Source organism: Alligator mississippiensis, chromosome 3 (assembly GCF_030867095.1).
Source record: "Alligator mississippiensis isolate rAllMis1 chromosome 3, rAllMis1, whole genome shotgun sequence".
Taxonomy (NCBI): Eukaryota; Metazoa; Chordata; order Crocodylia; family Alligatoridae; genus Alligator; species Alligator mississippiensis.
This window is the reverse complement of record NC_081826.1, coordinates 97,047,917-97,072,500: the sequence shown is the minus strand read 5'-3', so window position 1 is coordinate 97,072,500 and position 24,584 is coordinate 97,047,917. Positions and strand designations below refer to the sequence as shown.

Here is a 24,584-nt window from a genome sequence, read left to right as displayed (position 1 = left end):
TACACATATACACACACACGTACACACACGTATACACATATACACACACGTACACACACACACTTATACACATATACACACACATGTACACACACACACTTATACACATATACACACACACGTACACACACACACTTATACACATATACACACACATGTACACACACACACTTATACACATATACACACACACGTACACACACACACTTATACACATATACACACACGTACACACACACACTTATACACATATACACACACACGTACACACACACACTTATACACATATACACACACGTACACACACACACTTATACACATATACACACACACGTACACACACACACTTATACACATATACACACACGTACACACACACACTTATACACATATACACACACACGTACACACACACACTTATACACATATACACACACACGTACACACACACACTTATACACATATACACACACGTACACACACACGTACACATATACACACACACGTACACACACACACATACACATATACACACACACGTACACACACACACTTATACACATATATACACACACGTACACACACACGTATACACATATATACACACGTACACACACGTACACACACACGTACACACACGTACACACACACGTATACACATACATACACACACACGTACACACGTACACACACACGTACACACATATGTACACATACGTACACACACACGTACACACACACATACACACACACATACACACACGTACACACACACACACTTATACACATATACACACACACGTACACACACACACTTATACACATATATACACACACGTACACACACTCACACTTATACACATATACACACACACGTACACACACACACTTATACACATATACACACACACGTACACACACTCACACTTATACACATATACACACACACGTACACACACACACACTTATACACATATACACACACACGTACACACACTCACACTTATACACATATACACACACACGTACACACACACACACTTATACACATATATACACACACGTACACACAGACACTTATACACATATATACACACACGTACACACACACGTATACACATATACACACACACGTACACACACACGTATACACATATACACACACACGTACACACACACTTATACACATATATACACACACGTACACACACGCACTTATACACATATATACACACACGTACACACACACGCACTTATACACATATATACACACACGTACACACACTTATACACATATATACACACACGTACACACATATACACACACGTACACACACACACACTTATACACACATATACACACACGTACACACATATACACACACGTACACACACACACACTTATACACATATATACACACACGTACACACATATACACACACGTACACACACACACACTTATACACATATATACACACACGTACACACACACACACGTATACACACATATACACACACACGTACACACATATATACACACGTACACACACACACGTATAAACATATATACACACGTACACACACACACGTATACAAATATATACACACACGTACACACACACGTATACACATATATACACACGTACACACACACACATATATACACACGTACACACACACGTATACACATATATACACACACACGTACACACACACACGTATACACATATATACACACACACGTACACACACACACGTATACACATATATACACACACACGTACACACACGTATACACATATATACACACACACGTACACACACACACGTATACACATATATACACACACGTACACACACACGTATACACATATATACACACACACGTACACACACACACACGTATACACATATATACACACACGTACACACATATATACACACACACGTATACACACACACACGTATACACATATATACACACACACGTACACACACACTTATACACATATATACACACACACGTACACACACACGTATACACATATATACACACACACGTACACACACACGTATACACATATATACACACACGTACACACATATATACACACACACGTATACACACACACACGTATACACATATATACACACACACGTACACACACACACGTATACACATATATACACACACGTACACACACACGTATACACATATATACACACACGTACACACACACATATATACACACACGTACACACACTCGCACACACATATATACACACACGTACACACACACATATATACACACACGTACACACACTCGCACACACATATATACACACACGTACACACACACACATACACACACACGTACACACACGTATACACACACGTACACACATATACATATACGTACACACACGTACACACACACGTACACACATATACATATACGTACACACACGTACACACACACGTACACACATATACATATACGTACACACACACGTATACACATATATACACACACGTACACACACGTACACACACGTACACACATATACATATACGTACACACACGTATACACACACGTATACACACACGTACACACATATACATATACGTACACACACGTACACACACACGTATACACATATATACACACACGTACACACACACGTACACACATATACATATACGTACACACACGTACACACACACGTACACACATATACATATACGTACACACACGTACACACACACGTACACACATATGTACACACACGTACACACACGTACACACACACGTACACACATATGTACACACACGTACACACACGTACACACACGTACACACACACACGTATACACATATATACACACACGTACACACACACGTATACACATATATACACACACACGTATACACATATATACACACACACGTACACACACACACGTATACACATATATACACACACGTACACACACACGTATACACATATATACACACACACGTACACACACGTATACACATATATACACACACACGTACACACACACACGTATACACATATATACACACACGTACACACACACGTATACACATATATACACACACACGTACACACACACACGTATACACATATACACACACACGTACACACACACGTATACACATATACACACACACGTACACACACACACGTATACACATATATACACACACGTACACACACACGTATACACATATATACACACACACGTACACACACACACGTATACACATATATACACACACGTACACACACACGTATACACATATATACACACACACGTACACACACACACGTATACACATATATACACACACGTACACACACACGTATACACATATATACACACACGTACACACACGTATACACATATACACACACACGTACACACACACGTATACACATATACACACACACGTACACACACACGTATACACATATACACACACACGTACACACACACACGTATACACATATATACACACACGTACACACACACGTATACACATATATACACACACACGTACACACACACGTATACACATATATACACACACACGTACACACACACACACGTATACACATATATACACACACGTACACACACACACACGTATACACATATATACACACACGTACACACACACGTATACACATATATACACACACACGTACACACACACACTTATACACATATATACACACACGTACACACACACGTATACACATATATACACACACACGTACACACACACACTTATACACATATATACACACACGTACACACACACGTATACACATATATACACACACACGTACACACACACACTTATACACATATATACACACACGTACACACACACGTATACACATATATACACACACACGTACACACACACACTTATACACATATATACACACACGTACACACACACGTATACACATATATACACACACACGTACACACACACACTTATACACATATATACACACACGTACACACACACGTATATACATATATACACATATACACACACACGTACACACACGTACACACATATATACACACACACGTACACACACGTACACACATATATACACACACACGTACACACACATATACACACACGTACACACACACTTATACACATATATACACACACGTACACACACACGTACACACATATATACACACACACGTACACACACACACGTACACACATATATACACACACGTACACACACACACGTACACACATATATACACACACGTACACACACACGTACACACATATATACACACACGTACACACACACGTACACACATATATACACACACGTACACACACGTACACACATATATACACACACGTACACACACGTACACACATATATACACACACGTACACACACACGTACACACATATATACACACACGTACACACACACACGTACACACATATATACACACACGTACACACACTCGCACACACACATATACACACACGTACACACACACACGTACACACATATATACACACACGTACACACACTCGCACACACACATATACACACACGTACACACACACACATATACACACACGTACACACACACGTACACACATATACATATACGTACACACACGTATACACACACGTACACACATATACATATACGTACACACGTATACACACACGTACACACATATACATATACGTACACACACGTATACACACACGTACACACATATACATATACGTACACACACGTATACACACACGTACACACATATATACACATACGTACACACACGTACACACACGTACACACACACGTATACACATATATACACACACGTACACACACGTACACACACACGTATACACATATATACACACACGTACACACACATACACATACGTACACACACACGTACACACACACGTACACACACGTACACACATATATACACACACGTACACACACGTACACACACGTATATACATACGTACACACACGTATATACACATATATACACATACGTACACACACATATATACACATACGTACACACACGTATATAAACATATATACACATACGTACACACGTATATACACACACACGTGTATACACACACACACACACACACATATATACACACGCACACACACGTACATGCACACACTTGAGATTGCTGATCAACTGAATAAATCTATTGCTGATTTTCAGGTGGAATAAGGAATGTCTTTGTTTATCAGTCTGAATACTTAGTTAAAAAGTGATTAAGTCAGTTTTAATATCAAATTGTCTTTTGAGAAGCTGTACTGAAAGAATTCATGAGATTTAGACATTTTTTCTAGACTGATTTAAACATATAAGATTTCTTTCAACGCTTTACAACTGCATGTAAAGATAAATTTACTGTAAAAGAATTTCAATGTTCAACTAGCATAAACAAATTACACAAGCTATTTATAAAGGAGGTATATAATCTGAAAGTTTAAAATAAGACAGTTGTTACCTATGAAATAATTGTATTTGTGTAACAAGTTGCCAAGCAAAAATAGTATTTCAATAAAATCACTGAATCTGGCCTGCAGTGGTTAGTGTCTTAGAAGGTAAAAAGTTCAGTGCAAGATGATTTATAACAGAAGTCACATTGTAGTATTATCACAGTCTTCTTCTAGACCATAGTTTCTCAACTTGTGGTATGCGTACCCCTGGAGGTATGCGAGACACAGGCAGGGGATATGCAAGTACCCCAACACTGTCTCTGTCTCATCCTCTTTTCCGCTCTCTCTTGTCCCCTCCTCCTCTCAAAACTATGGCAAAAAATTTAAATTTCCCAGTAATCATTTGGTGTGCCGAGCTTTGCATGGCACTGGGTTCAGCCCTCTTAAGTTTGGCCCACATCACCTCTAGCCCAGGTACATACCTGAGTTGTGCACCCCTGCTGTAAAAGGTGGCAACCCTACCCGCACCAGATCAGACATCTGTAATATCACGGCCTTATATACACAGCCCTTCTTCCAACATAATAGCACGTTAGTCTGTAAATATAAAATCTCCTGGAAAATTGAGTGTTGGGGTACTTATTAAAATTTTCAGAAGTTAGGGGGTACCTGCTACTTAGAAGGTTGAGAAACAGTGTTCTAAACCAGCAGGTTCCCAAACTGTGGGTCACGACCCCAAATGGGGTCACAGCATTGGTGGATGGGGTTGTGGGGGTTTGGGGCTGTGCGTTGGAAGTGAGGGGCCATACTGAGGAAATGGGTCCATAAATTGGGCTATCCTGAGGAAAAGTTTGGGAAGTACTATTTTAGACAATTTAAAGAAATAATTAAAAGGCATATTTCTGTGCCAACTCTTATACCAGTGGGAGTTGCCAATTTAAGAAATTAAGAGCCCAGGCACAAATCAATTTATGCCCATTTAATACATATATGCAAGTTTTACCAGGACCTGGAACAGACAAGCAGTTTATTCCAGTGTAGGAGGGATAGTGCTATCAATGTACGTAACCACTACATGATAGGGAAGCAGATAATAGCTTGTTTGCATTGAGCAAACAGCTCTCTCTAATCTGTGAACACACCACTTACACTACTGTACATTTAATTGCCCTCTCCTTCATTTGTTCATGTGTACTTCTACATCAGATTAGCTGTAGTTAACTGTGCTACTACATCTAGGTGCAGACAGACACAATAGATGCATCATTTCAAGAATGTCACTGATTGAGAACCATTTCACAATTCTCCCTGGACAGAACTGTCCACACGTACACTGCTAAGGATTCTAATCAGAGCCATCACCTTTTAGGGATTGCAGTGGAGAACAATTAATGGGCTTATTCACTTCACAGTTGGCATGGAATTGACTGACAGTCATTCTATTTTTTTTTAAGTGCTCACTGTACAATGGCTCTGTCCTGTTCTGCAGCCCCCCCCCTCGCCATCCCCACCATCTCCAGAAACTGGCAGGTGTGTACTGTTACAAGCATAACCACACACCCACCACAAAGCAGGAGACTACAAAGACCTCCCTCCCAACCCCAAGAACCTGTCCCCATCACAAATAAGGGGCCCTAGCAAGGTAGTTAAACTGATAAAGGCTTTCTGCTTCCCACCCCTGCAGACAATAAAGTTCTAGGCAGTAGAGTCCTGGTTGCATCCCAGAGCAGCTCCGTTGCCTGGCAGAGCTGTGACGCACAGCTTGCATGCTCTGGGCAGGGGCAAAGGCAGCAGATCGTGGCTCTGCTCTGGCTCCTTGTAGCAGTGACAGCCTGGTCTGGAGCAGGGAGAGAGCTGTGATCCACTGCCTGCACTCCCCTTCCCAGAACGTGCAGGCTGCTGATTGCGGCTTTGCCCTGGCTCCGGAGCAAGTTTCCCCCATCGCAAGATCCCAGCAGCTCTGGAGCAGCCCTGGAGCAGCCCCCTGCCCTGCTCTGCCATATGCCCCGCCAGTGCGGCTGGGGCTGGTTTCCATGGCAACCCCAGCCTTGAGCTTTCACAGCACAGTTGCGGCTGGGGTCTCCATGGAGACTGGCCCCAGCCATGCAGGTAGGGGGTGCTGGGAAATGGTGTCTGGCTGCTGGCTGGATTGGCCATTTTGCCCACCCCTGCTGTAGAGTATTGGGGATTTGGCCATTGCTCATGATTCACATGTCCTAACCAACGGAGGTGTCTCTGTCTCAGGAGCACAAACATACTGGGTATCTTGGCCCATTCCAGAACAGCAGAGTTGGAAATTTTGTCACGCCACACTATGCTCAGGATACGGCAGAGACATCAAAGATGGAAACTGTTCAGTTTTCTTTCTTCCTTGGCATAAGGAGTCCATGTTTCACTGCTGTACAGTAGAGAGCTAAGTACGCAAGTGCTGTAGATGAACATCTTTGTCGAGAGAGTAAGCACTGTTTTTCCAAACTCTCTTTTGAAGTTTAGCCATGGTGTTGCCTGCCTTTCTAATGTGAACATTAATTTTGGCTTCCAAGCCAAGATTTTGTGAGACAGTAAAGCCCAAGTAAGTGAATTTTTCAACCACTTCCAAGCTTTCATCATTTATTCTAACTTCGGGAGGGTGGTCAACTTGTTGACCCATGACTACTGTCTTCTTTAGGCTAATGGTCAGACCAAAAGCACAAGCACAAGAAAGGTGCTCTTGCTTTAAAGGGTGCATGGGCAGCCTGGGACCAGGGAGCACCATGGCAGCTCAAGTCAGTGTCCAAAAAGAAAAGTCTTGGGTCCTGTTCTGTTCAACACATTAATGATTTTGATGCTGGAATTGAGAGCTTCTTGAGCAAGTTTGCAGATAACATGAAGCTACAACGGAATACAGAAGTGCAACTCAGACAGATCCTGACAGACTGGAAAGCTCAGATGGAGCTAACAGAATGAAGTTGAATACTATTAAGTGCAAGGTGCTACACCTCATGAAGAATAATCAAAAACACAAATACAACATGAAAGACACCTGTGTGGATGGCAACACTATGGAGAAGGATCTGGGAGTCTTGGTAGAGCAGAGAAGGGATTGCTTTTATTTTTTTAAAACCTTCCTTGGGGGCTGGGTGTTGCTGCAGCCGATGTTGGGGATTTTGTCTTGGAGAAGTTAAGGCTCTCACTGGAATTTAAAGCCGGAGGTTCCTGGGTAGAGAGTTTCCTCTGCTCAGGATTAGACTGATCACTACAGTTAGGGTTAGGAAGGAGTTTTACCCCATTATCAGATTGGTATAGATTGTAGGGGCTTGCCTTCCTTTGTAGTGGTTGCCGTGGCCCTCTTGGATCTCTCAAGCTTATTTTAACAACCTTTGCAGCAGCAGGCTGTTACTTACTGTGGTCCCCCTGCTTTACTCTGTGGCAGGTTAGGGTGTTGTGTCTTGTGGTTGTGTTAGGGTTGACTGCAGTTTTGCTACCAGGTTAGACAATGGATTTATATAGGATGGTTTAGATAGGGATGATCCTGCCTCAGGCGGGGTATTGGACTAGATGATCTATGGAGGTTCCTTCTAGCCCTGCTTCTCTGTTTGTGCGTTTTTCATCTCTTCCTCTCAGTCTCTGATGGGTCTTTCTGGTAGAACTTGCACCCTAATTCAGTACTCAATGAAGTTTCTCAAGCTCTCTGGTCTGGAGGCAGGCAAAGGCAATGATTCTTTTTAAGCAAATTCCAAGAACTTCCACCAAATTCTTAAGTATGTCACCCTCCAGTGAGGTAGCTGTGCCTACGTGCCTGCCCATTTAGCTTTCTACTATGTAGTGATACAAACTTTGTAGAACTATAAAAATAACACCTGTCAAAAGCCTTTAAAGCACAGACATGTATGTTTGTGACAAGATTCCAACTAGTCTAACAAGTAATTGATTTGTACCTGAAGTCTGCATTTGATTAAGTCAGTATGATGGGTACTACTCTACTCTTTAGAAAGAGAGAAAATATTTTCAAGGAGGACAAAGTGATAAAAGGCATTTTCACAGACAACAAAGTTAAATTAAATGGGACCTAGAGTTGTCATCTCTATTTTGAAAGTTAACCAACTTAACTGAGAAGTACAGTAGAGCTATTATGATCCATTACTAGACGGAGATTGGCATATGCCAATTACAGTGTGAAGGAAAAGCAGTAGCATTTTATATTTTAGAAAAAAAGTTGGATGATTTAGTCATATCAAGTGATGATGAAATACCATTTATTCCAACATCAATTAATGGGGAAACTAAACAGCAAATACTATACATATTATATATTTTTAGACAGCAGCATTTTTTACACCAAAAGGTTTGAGGAGATGACCAAGAAGTTCTGTGAACCACTGATATTTTTTTTTAAATAAATTCTGGAAGATGATGGCTCTCTCAAAAATTTCCAGGAATGCAATATTGTGTCAGTGCTTAAAAAGAGTAAACCATGCATAATTATAAAGCTAGTTATTAACCTGACAGTGATAGCAAAACAGAAGAACAATGAATACTAGATTCAAATAAGTAAAAGAATATATTAATGCCAGTCATCATGGTTTTATTAAATCAACCTATATTCTTTGACATCATGATGTTTGGTTGATAAAAGTTAATTATTTTGACATAAGATCTATTTGCTACTTCCTTCTCCACTTTTTTTTTCTGTTTTAGAAGAAAAGGTCAGGTAGCATCAAGTCATTTGACAAAACAAATAAATAAATAAATATAGTATATATGAAATGGATTAAGAAATAGCTAACTACTAGGTTCTAGTTCATTGTAAATCATCTACTAGTGGGAATACTGAATCTCTGCAGGGATTGGATCTAAGCCCAATGCCATTACATGCAAGTAATCTACCCAACACTCTAAGTCACTGTAGATCACAAAAAGAACGAGGCCATTTTATGGAGGAAATTACTTGATGTCAAAACAGTCGAGCATGTTTTGTTTTTGTTTTGTTTTTTAAATAAAGCCAATTTCAAGCTCAAACCTAGGAAATACAATTCAGGCCATACTTCCAGGATAGAGTACCCCCATTCTGCAAGCTGATGCTACTTCTGACGAGATCATTACGGAAAGATTTTGTTCAGCTCACCTTAAAAAGAATGGTAAATGACTGGAGGCAGTCTAGGCAAGAGCAATATAGTAGTGAGATGAAGTTTGAAAACTTAGCCTTAAAAACTAAAGAAAGTTACCCTAACAACTAAAATGAGAGAGGTAGTTACCCACGTTAATCGGCAGCCAGGAAGAAGGCAGGACAGGGCAGCACCTTAGAGCAGTGGCAGGTCCCTGCTCCCTTCTCTGTAAATTTATGGATACTCTGTAAATAACCAGGCTAAAAACACATATCTATAAATTCTGTAAAATAACTGGGCCACCTGCAAAAACATGCAAAAATAGCTCTGCGTACCTAAAATGTTTATATACTAACGTGAGAAGCGTAGGGATCATACAAAGAATCTGAAGTCCTAGTACAATCATGTAATCAGGATGATATGATTTAATTCGGATAGCGGATACTTGGTGGCATAGTTCACAACTGAAGTCTTGTCATGGGTGGATGCAACTTGTTTGGGAAGGCTAGCTGGGGGTAGGTGAGGGAGGAAGGGGGAAGCAGGAAGTGGTGTTCTTCTATTAAATGCCCCTGCCACACATTACATATAAGAGATAATTAACCAGTTAATTATGTCTTAATATGTGGCTGGGTTACAACACAATGGAATTAATGGAGTGATAAAACAAGGAATAAGCTCCAAAAATTATTCCACCAGTTTCCTCAGTTCTGTTAACTAATCAGCTCCATTAGTTATTACAAGAAGTGGAACATTGGCCATATTACTAGGGCTGAGTAAAAGAATTTCACAGGCTTGCAGGGAAGGGGAAAAAATAAATCAGGAAGGCCATATCATGAACTGAGGTGAAATTAGCAAAGGACATAAAAAGCAACAAAAAAAGGATTCCACAAGTATGTCAGAAGTTAGAGGAAGACCAAGAAAAGTGTATTTCCCTTACTGAGCAAAGGACAATCTTATAGTACATGATGCAGAGAAGGATGGGGTACTGAAGGTCTTTTTTACTGCTGTCTTCACAAATAAAGTCAGCTCTCAGTTGGATGGATGGGGAAAGACTTAGGAGTGATAGACTAGGCTCTTGTACTGCAGGAAAAAACAAACATGGAAGTTATAGTGAACGTGAAGCTGAACAGGCATTCACAGCATACCCTTGTTGTAAATCAGTACAACAGTGAGGGTTGTGTTAACTAGCAAGTGACGCACCTGGTAAGTGATGCAATTCTTCCATTCTGTTCATGCTTGGTGAGGTTTGAAGAAGAGAATACTAAGTGGGTATTTGAAGCAAGGGTTTTTTTTTTTGGTGATATCTTTTATTGGACCAACTGTATAGTTGGGAGACATGTTAAACAAGCTTTCAGGTACAAAGTGGCCTTCCTCGAGTTGGGGGACTTGATAATAGTCTTCAAATACCTGAAGGGTATAAAGAGTGACAGTAGACTATTCTTTGTGGCCACAGGGGGTGGGACAACAAACAATAATTTCAAATTGCAAAAGGTAAATTTAGGTTGGACATTACGAAGAACTTTATCACTATGAGCATATCTAGAGAGCTGCAGAATCTCCCTCCTTGGAATATTTTAAGAAAAGGTTACACAAACACTTGTCTGGAATGTTTTAGTCAGGGATGACCCTGCCTTGAGCAAGGGCTGGACTAGATGACCTCCTAAGGTCTGTTCCAGCCCTAGTTTTCTAAGATTCTATAAAGGAAATCAGTCATTCCTCAGGCATTGGAATGAGTAGACAATTATCTTGAATTAACTTCCCAAAATCAATTTCCTTCTTGAAAGAATACCATTGCCTTAAAAGAAAACATTTTTCCCATAATTCTAATCAGCATGTAAGGTTCTATTATTGTTTGTGCACAGCTGACTCTGGGGTGAGTTTACTGCAATTTACTGAATCAGCTTTGCTCCACAGGGGTTGGCAACCAACCACCGGCAAACCAGATCCAGCCCACAGAGCTGGAGATGGTGGGGGTAGGGGGAAATCACCCACAGTGCAGCTGGAAGAAGCAGTGGCAGTCGCCAGGCCCTAGCACTAGCCTACCTCAGATGCAAGCTACAGTATTTGCTGCTAGGAACTGCTGCTGACCAGCAGCCTATATGCATGCCTGGACTCCCTGCTAAATGGAAGCCAACATGCACTAACTTAACAAGGCTTCCACTTACCCAAGAGTCAGAGCATTCATGTAAGTAAGTGTTGCAGGCCAGCCTGTGTGGTAAATTGTGATCAATTTACCCTCTAGTTAAATGCATGACCATGTAAGTTAGCAAAAGAAAAACATTTTCCCTTTTGCTTACTTTATGCATTTAACAATTGCACAGAAGCCTGTTTCACTGTTCTCTCACTAAATCAGCAAGACATCAGGCTGGGGGGAGGGGGGGGTGACTTAGAATGAAAAAAAGTTTCAAAACATTAGCTGGAGGGTACACTGACCAGAAAGAACCTGGGTAAAGTTTACATGGACAGTCTCTTTGACCATTACTATAGCATAGCATGAAAAGTACTAAATTACAAAATAGTAACTCATTAAGTTTGGCCTCCGTGTGATCTTATTTCCACGTGATCTTTTCTACCTTGGAGAACTCATAACATCAGCAGAGTCTCCCATAGCCTGAAGAAGGGTGTTTGTGCCCAAAAGCTAGCAAAGGACTTTTCCCCAACTATTTAGTTGGACTAATAAAACATATCACATTACCCAAAGAACTTTTCCTGCCATGATCTTATTTTGGAGTCTCAAAACATAAGAAATGTATCTTATTCCTTGTAGCCTCAGAACAGCAGAGACTCCCTATGCCTGAAGAAGGGTGATTGCACCTGAAAGCTTGCAAAGAACTTTTTTCCAACTACTCAGTTGGTCTAAAGGAGATATCACAACTACCAAAAGAACCTTGCCTGCCTATGTCCTTAGACCAATATGGCTACAACCAAAAACCCAGTGATCTTATCTAACATTTATTCTGGAGGACAGCTAATGGTGTGCCTTAATGTTACCATATTCCAAGACAGGTTTCTTCTCTTTTAATGCTTTGCTTGCAAAGACTAAATATCACACAAACAGACCGACAAAGTGATTCACTGAGCTCAAAACAAACAGAATATATTTAATACCGCCCCTTCATTCTGATTCTACTCCTGAGGAAAATTTATCCCTCCTTTAATAAGCTACAATAAACAGATAGCCTAAACAACAAAAGTCAAGTATTTTTAGTCCCTTGAACTTTTCACCTTGTCTTACATGCAAAAGCAAGCAGTGAAAAGGAAAAGTAATAACAAGTATAACATATCATGTGGCAACTCTGAAAAAGAATATATTAACTACTAGCAGTCTATCTACAAGGCAACAATGTTCTTGTACCTTTCAACGTTCACTGTAGTGCTTCAAACAAATTCTGAAAAGTACATGAATGTATGTATATCAAGAAATAAGGGGGTGGGGGGGTGGAAATTATCCCCAATTCTTAACTATTATTGAAGTGAAAGCAGGCAGACCTCTTACTGACTTAAATCTAGAAATGTGCAATCAAACAAAAAAAAAAAAAGAGAACCACAGAGGATTCTAACAATTTTGGGTCAAGGAGCTGTACATTTAATTAGATGAGGGCTTCTGTTCACAGACTTAATATATAATGCCTGGCATTACCCCTCTTTCAAATGAAGAAAGTATTTCAATACTTAACCCACAATGCCCATGTCTACATGAGTGGTGGACTGCCCAGTTATTACTGTGCAGTACTGTCCCCACAGTTTTTTCAGATGCCACTGCACAGTAGTCTCATGAGGACGCACCCAGTAAGTCTTCAAAAAAACCAAAAAAAACCCAAACAAAAACAAAAAACCCCCCACAAAATAAAACACATGCAAGGGACATGAAACTCAAAATTGTAAGCTGCATTTGCTAAAGAGCTAGATTGTTTCTCAAAAATAGCTTCCTGGTTTGTTTTTTCTCTTTAACAAAAACAAAAGTTAAGTAAATACATTCACTCTATTAGATGAAGAACAGATCTAAGCCATGCCACTAGTGGTAGATGTGGCCCTAGTTGAGTAACATCCATTCTGTGCATAGGTGGATCTAAGAATTTTAAAGGGAGGGGGGTACTAGTAGCACAGAGGTGGCTGATACCTCCCCTCCCCCCCCCACACCCCCAACTGTGCCAGAGCAGTAGCTACTGGGGACTTCAAGTCCCCAAAGGGAGTTAGACTTTCTTTTCCACCAGCTCTCCGCACCCCCTCCCTTCAAGTATGGGCACTTTCCCTCCCCTCCCATTTCCTCCTCCTCCTCTCCAGATCATCTTGGGCAGCAGGTGGATCTCACCTCCTTTGTCCACTACCTGCTTGGTTCCCCTGGGTGTCATAAGTCATCCTGGGGTTCCAGTTGTGCCTCAGAGTCTGCAGGGGGCCTAGACGTCCAAGGATATGGGGAACAGGAGACACCAGCAGGTGAACTACACTTCTGAAGTGAGGTGTTACTAGCCACTGCACCCCCCTGGATCTTCCCCTGCTTTTACTTACAGTGTAAAGTGGACTCAACGTGCATAGTTCTGGGAAACATGCTACGGCAAGAAATGTGAATATCTGTATAGAACTTGTTTGCTTATTCAGAGTGGTGCAAATCAAGCTTCTAAATGTGAAGTGATGCAATGATAATTTGAACTGTTTGCAAACAGCTCAAGAGCCTGTATTTTAACCTATTTAGGGCTTCCTGAACATCAGAAGAATGAAGTTCAAAACTGTCACATTACACTGCTACTGCAGAACCATTGAAGGGAACAATTTCAATGTCATTCTGCAGCCAGCAGTAGAGGTAGACAATCAATAGAATATTCACAGGAATAGCATATACCAAAATAAGGTTAAGAGAAAAAGGAAACAAAAATAAATAAGGGGAGAGTTTTCTATTGCAGTCAGGAGGTTCCAAAGAGATCTCTTTCCTTCCTTATATCAGCCACTAGATGCATGCAATTTTTCAGTTGCAGGTACTTAATTACTGAAGGACAGCACAAACTGAAACCTAAGTGTATCCTGGTTAAAAAAAAGTTGCATGTGCATATATATATATATATATATATATATGGCCTCTTCCCACAAACTAGCCACAGTGATTATATCTCAAGAGCCAACTGCCCTCAAAGTACATGTGTAACTGCGTAAGTATGTTTTTATATTATGTCAGGGAAGCATGATAAATGTAAGGAAAGCCCCCTCAAGTGTTATTTCTTTTTTGTGATATGCAATGCCATAGTGAAAGAACATTAAAATAAAGTATTACCCCTGTAATTTTTTGAAAAGATACAGACACATATACAGATAAAATGACACAAGAACCATTATGATATAGGAAAAAAAGAGTTTAAGAAAAGTCTTCTTAGACCAATGGAGCTCACCTCCTGATTTATTTTTCACCAATCTGTAAGAATTAGGAGTGAAGTAAGTTTGCCTTTCATAGATCCCCACGAATATTTTAGAGGTGCACCGATGCATCAGTCCAGTATCGGATCGGTACCGATATAAAGAAAACTGGCTGTATCGGATATCGGCCTGATGGGGCCAATAATTTGGCTTATAAATACCTGTGCTGTGCACACCTCCAGTGCAGTGCTCAGGCAGTGAGGAGCAGAGCCAGCAGCTTGGAGAGCTACCTCCAGCTGGTAAGTCCAGTGTGGTAGAAGGGGAGAGGGGAGGGAAAGGGCATGGGTGGGGGCAAGGAAGGGGCAGACCAAAGGCCCCTGTGGCGAGGGAGGGGGCAGGGGCTGCCCAGGCGGGACAGAGCCTCGGCTCATGGGTGGTGGTGAGGGGGAAAATGGCTCCTGCTGCTGCTTGCACCCCAGGGGGGGAGGGGGTATGTGCCCCCAGATTTGCACAGGGCGGGGTGGGCTACAGCAGGGCCTGCACAGGGCTCTTGTCGGCGGGGGCTAGGCTTGGAGCAGGCGCTGGTGGTGCTGAGAGGATGCTGAATCCACCCCAAATTTCGCCACCGCTCCACTCCCAGCTGCCTGGCGCAGCACCTGCTCTTCCTGGTACATGGGTGGAGGCAAGGCGTTGAGCTGGGGCTGTGCTGTGCAGCTGGCGGTGGGAGCGGAGGCGAAATTTAGGGGGTGGATGCAGCATCCTCCAAGTGCCGCCTGTGCCCAGGCCAAGCCCAGTCCCCACTGAAAACAGCCCCATGCAGCCCTCTTGCTCCACACAGATCCAAGGGGCACATGCCCTCCTAGGGTGCAAGCAGCAGTGGGCGTTGCCTCCCCCTCCATGAGCCACAGCTCCAGTCCCTGCCCTGCCTGGGCAGCATCTACCCCCACCCACTCCCTCACTGCAGGGGCTGTTGGTCTGCCCCCCCCCCCCTTCCTTCCCACCACACTGGACTTACCAGCTGGAGGGAGCTGTATCGGAAATCAGATCAGTATCGGCCAATATGTTTCCTTAAATATCGGCCATCAGTATCAGCCCCCAAAATCTCTATCAGTGCACCCCTAGAATATTTTAAGTTCATTCACCTTACAAATCTTCATTATTAAAAGATAACACAAAATGAAGTGCACTAGCACAACTAATTCTTATATAAAGTAGTATTATTCACTGGAATTTATTACTTGGACATTAGGAAATTACTACGCAGGGCTATGAACAAACAGAAAAGAGCTAAAATCTTTTAAAAAAGAAGAACCCCCCCCCCGTCTATTATTACCATGACCACTTTTTGTCTCCTCAAGCTAGGGTGTATAAGCTTATTCATGCACAGATCATTTCTTCTCCTACAAGCCAAGCGCTATGCAAAAACAGTAAAACAGCACAGTATTTAGGAATGTGTCAGAGCAATAGGAAGGATTTGGTTACTCAACAGTCAGCACTGTCAAATATTTATTTAAATTGCAAGGCCCAAACATGTCTATCCTCGCCAGCTGCACATGCAGGCCTAGGCTTTATCTTCCTTTGTGCAATAAATCTATCATCTCAACAACAATAAATTAATTTATTCACTGACAAGTTGTTGGGTTTGCAATACTTTACTACAAGTGTACAAATGACATTCAACAGACAGGATGCTCTACTAATCAAGCACAAGAACAGTCAAAGAGAAGATTTTAAAACAATATGCTAGATGAGGCAATTTGGGGTTTATTGATGCATACACATACCCAGACTTGCACTGCAGCAACGGTAGATTAAAAGAAGACTTTAAAAAGAAATGATTTAATTCTAATGCCTGCCTTTAAAAATAAGTCTTTAAAAAAATTATTTAAAGAAACTTCATCAATGAATCTTCAACTTTTAAATGAGCTATATACGGTGGTGGCAGTTTGCTTAACTATAGAATCAAGGGAAAACATATGAAATCTTATATGGACATCAAAAGTTTAAATGAGTAACCACACTGGGCACTTTTATACGTACTCCGACATGCTCCGATTAGAACGCATCAGAGCAGACTCAATCATATCTACTGGAGCGTTTTAATCAGAACGCTGCAGCGTCTCGTATATCAGCATTCCCACGCTTCGGAATGGTGGCAGGGGTGCTTTAAACTAAAGCTTGTCGAACAAGCTTTAGTTAAAGCGCCCCTGCCATTTTGAAACACAGGACACTGAATAAATGAGGCACTGTGGCCATTTTAGTTCGAGTGGCTCTCAAGAGCTGCTCTAATTAAAACGGGCCCCCACCCTGGAGCACACGTACAGACACCCATTATTTTCAGTCTTTTCAATAGAGAGACTATTTCCAGTGCTTTCAGGCCACATACAAAACATTCAGTTCCAGCAGCAGAAAATTTCCACCCCTAGAAATGATTCCAGGGGAAGGAGCAGCACAGATGATCAGTCTGCAACTGCTCCTTCTCCCCTACCCCTTGTGCCTTCCTGAGACTGAAGTGATCCTGGTCTGGGAAAAGGATGGGCTGCTCCAGTCCTCCTGTCCCTGGGGGTACTAGAGCAGCAGGACAAAGCCTTCTGCCTGCTTCTTGCAAAAAGGACTTCAAAGTGAGAAGCAGATAAAGGTGTATGGCACTACTCCCTCCTGGTGCCCAGGAGCCAAGCAGAGGAGCAGCACCATGAGCCTCCTACCTGCTTCTCACTTGAATCCTCAGGGTAAGTAGTAGGTAAAGAGCAGCTTCCCCTCCCAGTCTATGGAAACTGCCATAGCACAGACCAGGGTGATTTTGGTCTCTGGAACACGGAAGCTTTTCCCCACAGCTTCACTCCACCTGGTTTCTGGGAAGCGTAAGCCATATAGGTGGTTTATTCCCCTCAGATAAACTCTCCCTGGAATAATTTCTACCTGGCTGTAGTCATATTATTTTTCCTCACAGAACAGCCATTTTTGCTTTAAGAGAAAAAGATAAAACATCTGTACATAGTTTCTACTGGGAGAGCTGCGATTCTCCCAGTAGAAACTGAACATCCGCATGTGGCTTAGTTCCTGTTATTCAGAAAAAGTTTTTACTTCAACTACTTTTGGTTTCAGTTTAGAAAGCTGAACAAGGGTCAATCAAGGGTCTCTATTCTCCATTTGGAATAACTGTTTGAAAATTGGCTACTACAGTTTAAACCATGAGGAAAAGCTTGGTTTTAATTCATAGACTGGGAAAATGTACATGCCTGGGGGTGATCCATTACATTTTAAAAACCTGAAGTATCTGGAGCCAGGTCTTAAGTGCACCTTCAAGTGCTGAATACTATTAAAAGTATTAAAAGTGTGGCACTTTGAAACAACAACTGAAGTACTAACTACAGACAATTCTCAATGAAGGAAACGGAAACGGAAGAGGAAAAAGGAAATAGAAGAGGAAAAAGGAAATGGGCAGTTTAAAAAGTACAAGATGTGTTTTGATAAAGAAAAGAAGGCTGTTTTCAGGACACTTCCTAAAATAAAGTGAAAAATTTTAAAATGATGACTCTGTGCATTTTTAACAGAATTCCAGTTTCTATTCAAATTGAGCTTGACAAAAATTATAGGTAAAAAAGTTTATTCATCTACTTCCAACACCATAAACAATGTGAAGATTAAGAGCCTGAGAAAAGGCTGAGCAACATTATTAAGTCTGGCTGCAAAGCAAATTATTTAAAATTGTTTTTAGCAATTATCAAATAGCAAGATCACAAGACTTGCCAGAAATTTAAAGTAACCCCCTCTCACAAGCCACTACCTCAAAAAAGGCATCACAATTTCAAATTCAGTCATTACAAGTCTACCCCATTTTTTTCGATTCATCTGCTGGAGAGCTCAAGGTGTCCTATGGTGTAATGAAAATCTTACATTACATTTTTTTCATGTGATAAAAGTTGTAGAAGAACCATTTGCAAACATCTAAGTGACATTCTGCAAGTACTTATAAGAATGACATTTTTTGTGCAGATTTTTGCAGACTTTTATGCAGATTCATGACTTTTAGAAATTCATTTACATGAACAACAACAAAAGCAGCTGACGTATTTTGATTCACATGAAATAAGTATTTTATTGCATGAAATGCAGCTGGACGATTAAGATATATGGAAAAGAATTAAACATACCGTATCAACCCTTACACGAAGCACTGTTAAAAACAAGCAAACAAACAAACACACACACTCACATTCCAACCCCTGCCACACACGCAGACCAGTTTAGTTAATGTAATAAGTTTTGATTACGCAAAACGGAGTTTTTCGTTCATACTATACCAAACACCTTTAAAAAGCAATTAATTAAAGACCCAGTCCTGCAGATGGATCCATGCTGGTGATCCCCTGCACAATAATGGAGCCATTCATATTAGAAAAAATAAACGAGACTACACAGAAGCAGAGATTCAGCTGCATAAAGCTCATTACAGAAATGGGGAATTAGTGTTAAAATAGCATTTCTTTACATTTGTTTAGAACTACCAAGGTAGAAGGAAAGCTATTCCTCTGTTCTGTTTCCTTTGTAAGAGTATTTTGAATCTAGTTATTTTCCTTTGTGTTGATTTTTGAACAAGAAAAAATGGGAAAAAGTGAATGAAAAAAATATAGGAGGACTTCAGGCCATGAATACAGCTAGACATATTTTTAAAACAATTTTCTAAAATTGGGCAGTTGACAGTGTCCCTTTTATGAAGGAATTTCAAGTTGACAGTGTCCCTTTTATGAAGGAATTTCCTATCCACACAAAAACATACATCCTATTTTTTTTATCTTTGATTCAGAATAAATTGTAGTTGTTCTCTTTCATTTCTACTGAATGATGTACAAGAGTTGTATTTTTATAAAAAAAGGAAAGGTGAAGGGTTTTCCAGTTATTATAGTTAGAAACAAAACACTCTCACTTCACTCATTTCTCCAGAGCCTGACTTATGATAACAACACAAAGCAGCTCTCCTTGCTCCCAGGTGAAGGAGCTGTCAATGCCTATTTCTTATGTCCAAAGCCTAAAGACTTATGTGTGTGCTTAACTTCGCTTTCTGCAAGGTGTCCCCACCGAATACAGCAGAGCAACTTACATGCACAACTTAAGTCCCAGCCTGGGAAGGACTAACACAACACACCACTCCTTCTTCCCTAATATAAGAACTAGGGGCTTTTTTACACATGTAAGCACCACAGATTTGAAAAGCACCTGGTGCTGTGATGCCTGCAGTTGTATACGTGGTAAAATGCGCATCAACACAAAGAACATGGTGGCACTTGCAGGTGCTTTAGTTCAAAAGCACACCACCTTCATTTTCTGCGTGCTGACATGCATTTTGCCACTTGTACAACTGCACACGGCACAGTGCAGTGTGCATCAGCTTACGTGCGGAACAGAATTAATTAATAGAGTCTGCTCCGAAGTGGCAGATCTCCAGCATGTTGCGGGACAGAAAGGTATGTGTATAAATGCTCTAGGAGAGCTAGACTGCTCAGATCTTTGATGTGACAAATTGAAAATGCTGTCAAAACAGTTGTATTCTTTTGGTCTGCCTTGAAGGGGGAGGGGGAGATGAGTTGTATGCTAAAGCCAAAACTTGTATGCTATCAAACACCTGTTTATATTCTGCAACTATGTTACAGACCAGTGGTTTTCAACCTTTTTTCATTTGAGGACCCCTAAAAAATTTCGAATGAAGGTGCGGACACCTTTGAATTGTAAGTGTGGGTATTCACATACTTTCGATTAATCATAGTCATCTTTTGTGGACCACTTAGACAGTCTGCAGACCTCTAGGGGTCTCGAGACCACAGGTTGAAAACCACCATTATAGACACAATATACAATATCAGTCTATCAACAGAACAGCCTGGTATTCAAAACAACTACACTGCTCTTCCACGAAAAACTACAGCTTTGCTTCTTCTGTCCATATTAGCATTACCACAAGTTTTACAGTTGGGGTGGGGGAGGAGGAAATCAACTCATTTTAATAGAGTATAATTTTTTTTTTAGTAAGTTTGTGTTGAAATGGGACAGATGAAGCATGTTACAAATCACACACACACATTTATAGGACTTACTGAATTCCAAACAGTAGGAATTCCTCCTCAAATGACCACCTGCGCTGCGCTGTGTATGCCACAAGCTTCCAGGCAGTAATAAAAGCTATGGTTTACTTTAGAATTTGAGCGTACAGTTCTGGCAAACATCACCCAGACCTTAACATAAGGAAGCATCTTGGACACTGCCACATTTCATTGTTTGCTCCCCACCCCTCCAAAAATTAACGAAGAACCTAAAATGACATTAAACTACAGCTTTATAAATAAATAATTCCATCCCAGCCCTAGCATTCAACACATTCCTGTACCAAAAAGCATGACCATAAATCTCCTAGGAAGCCCAGTAAATCCCTTCCCCAGGCCATTAAAAAAACAAAAGCGCCTGCAGCATGACTGTTCCGTTTCCTGCAGGAAATGAGATGCCTGTATTAGATACCTCTGTGGTTTTCATACTGTAAGTGTACTGGGGAGGATAAATCCTCTAGAGAAGCCTATTAACTAATGCTTAGAAAGAGCAATGACAAACCGCGTAGTATTTCATGGGAAATGCACACACACACAAGCCCAGCCAGACATCCTCTAGTGACATCTTTTAGAGCAGGCAGTTGAGGCGCTGTCCTTGGAACAAACAGGGTGTGCGGTAGGCAAAGGCTGTACATACCCATCCTCCTCTGTTTCCTCAGCCTCACTCCACCTCCCTCCAAGGAGATCATTATTTCTGTGCAGCTGGGCAGCCAGCCCACTTCACCAGCTCCTGCTGCCCCTGCCCAGAGCCATCAGTGTCTGTAGGCAGGAACCAGGAGGCAGCCGTACCCAGCTCACACACAGACATACACATGTGCGCAGACACACACGCGCGTGCACACAAGATGCATGCACGACCACCACGCAAAACATGCATGCACACAAGCCACGCACACACAGCACGCAAGGCGCGCATGACACCTGCGCGTGCACGCGGCACGCACCCACCACACAAGACATGCCACGCACGCATGCACGCACGCAGTGTGCATGCCACCTGTGCATGCATGCCTCATGTGCCCACCATGCAAGACATGCCCACGCGCAAGGCATGCATGCACACGAGACACGCGCGCACACCACAAAGACATGGAAGACACATGCAGTTGGCTTTTTGGTCAGACAAGCACAGCTCAGCCTGGGGCGCATCCCTGGCAGGTAGGGCACAGCCACTCCCCCACACCCACCTTTCTAGGACCGGACCCCACCACCAAGCGAGGAGAGAGGAAGGTGGGAACCCAGCTGTAGCAGTGGCAGCTGGCCAAGCAGGGCCCCAGATGGGAAAGGAGACAAAGGGGCAGCAGGGGCCCGCCGGGCACCTGCCGCCCGGGCACACACGCAGACACACACGCACACGCGCAGGCCCATACCGAGCAGCAGCAGGCGGTGCGTCTGCTTGTACTCCCGCTTCTGCTCCTTGAGCGCGCGGTCGATGCTCTTGCTCACTTTCCTCGCTTCCTTCTCCGCCTCGCGCTCCTCCAGCCGCAGCTTCTCCCAGGGTCTCTGCAGCGCGGCGGTGGCAGCGGCGGGCGGCGGCCCCCCCTGGCGGCCCGGCTTCCCGCCCCCCGCAGGAGCCGGAGCCGGAGCCGGAGCGGGCGCCGGAGTCGGAGCAGGCGCCTTGGCGGGCGGCGGCGGCTCGGGGGCCGCCCCGCCGCCGTTCTGCAGCAGCAGTAGGAGCGGCGGCCCGTCCGCCTCTCCGGCCGGCTTGTCGCCGCCCGCCCCGCGCGGGGGCCCGGGCGGCGGGGCGGCCGCGTGCTCGGCGGGCGGCTCGGGCTCCGAGGCGGCGGCGCCGCTGCAGCCGCTGCCCCCGCCGGGCTCGCCGAAGAGGCGCGGGCGCAGGCTGTAGCACAGCCCCATGGCTCGGCTCGGCTCGGCTGGGCTCGGCCGGCCTCAGCGCTGCCCGCGGGCCCCGGGCCGGTGTCGCGGGGCGCCGCCCAGCCCCTCAGCGCCCCGCCGGTCCATCTCGCATGGTCCTCGGCGCCGCGATCACCTGCCGCGGGCCGGGGCCGCCTCACAGCCAGCAGCGCCGGCCCCCGCGCCAGCAGGCAGCAGCGGGCGGGGCGGGGCGGGGCGGGAGCGCTAAGCCCGCCCCCCGCACGCAGCACGGTGGAGCCGCGGCAGCCTCGCACGCACGCACGGCGGGGGCCTCCCTCGCGCTCCCCGCCAGGCCCCGGCCCCTCCTCACACAGGCGGGCGCCTCGCAGGCCCGCAGCCATGAGCGCACCTTTACATCTGCCCCGTCCTCTCTATGGCACGCAGACTTCTCCCCCACCCCAGGTGCCCTGCTGTCAGCCGGCTCCTTAACCCCCGCCCCCACAGTCTTTTCCCCTCACGCACGCACCTGCCCTCTGCTTTTGCACGCTGTCGGCTCTTCAGTGGCACGGCCTGCAACTAGGGTGGCCGTCATCGAGGACAGGCTGGTTGTCCTCTATCGATACGAAACCGGATGCCTTCATGTCCTCTATTTTTCTCTTGAAGAGGACATAAAGGTGTCGGGTTTCCTATCGATAGAGGACAGAGTAGCAGAAAACCGGAATGT

The 24,584-nt window shown here is 43.3% G+C and overlaps 1 protein-coding gene across 1 annotated transcript in view; it reads right to left on the bottom strand.

The window, feature by feature from the left end:
- Positions 1-24,077, bottom strand: part of GNAL (G protein subunit alpha L) — a 330,318-nt gene extending 306,241 nt beyond the window's left edge. Inside the window, exon 1 of the mRNA XM_059724253.1 lies at positions 23,416-24,077. Coding sequence (XP_059580236.1) covers positions 23,416-23,902 — 487 coding nt within the window. The 5' untranslated portion in view covers positions 23,903-24,077. The remainder of the gene's footprint in view (positions 1-23,415) is intronic.
- Between the last annotated feature and the right edge of the window lie 507 nt (positions 24,078-24,584).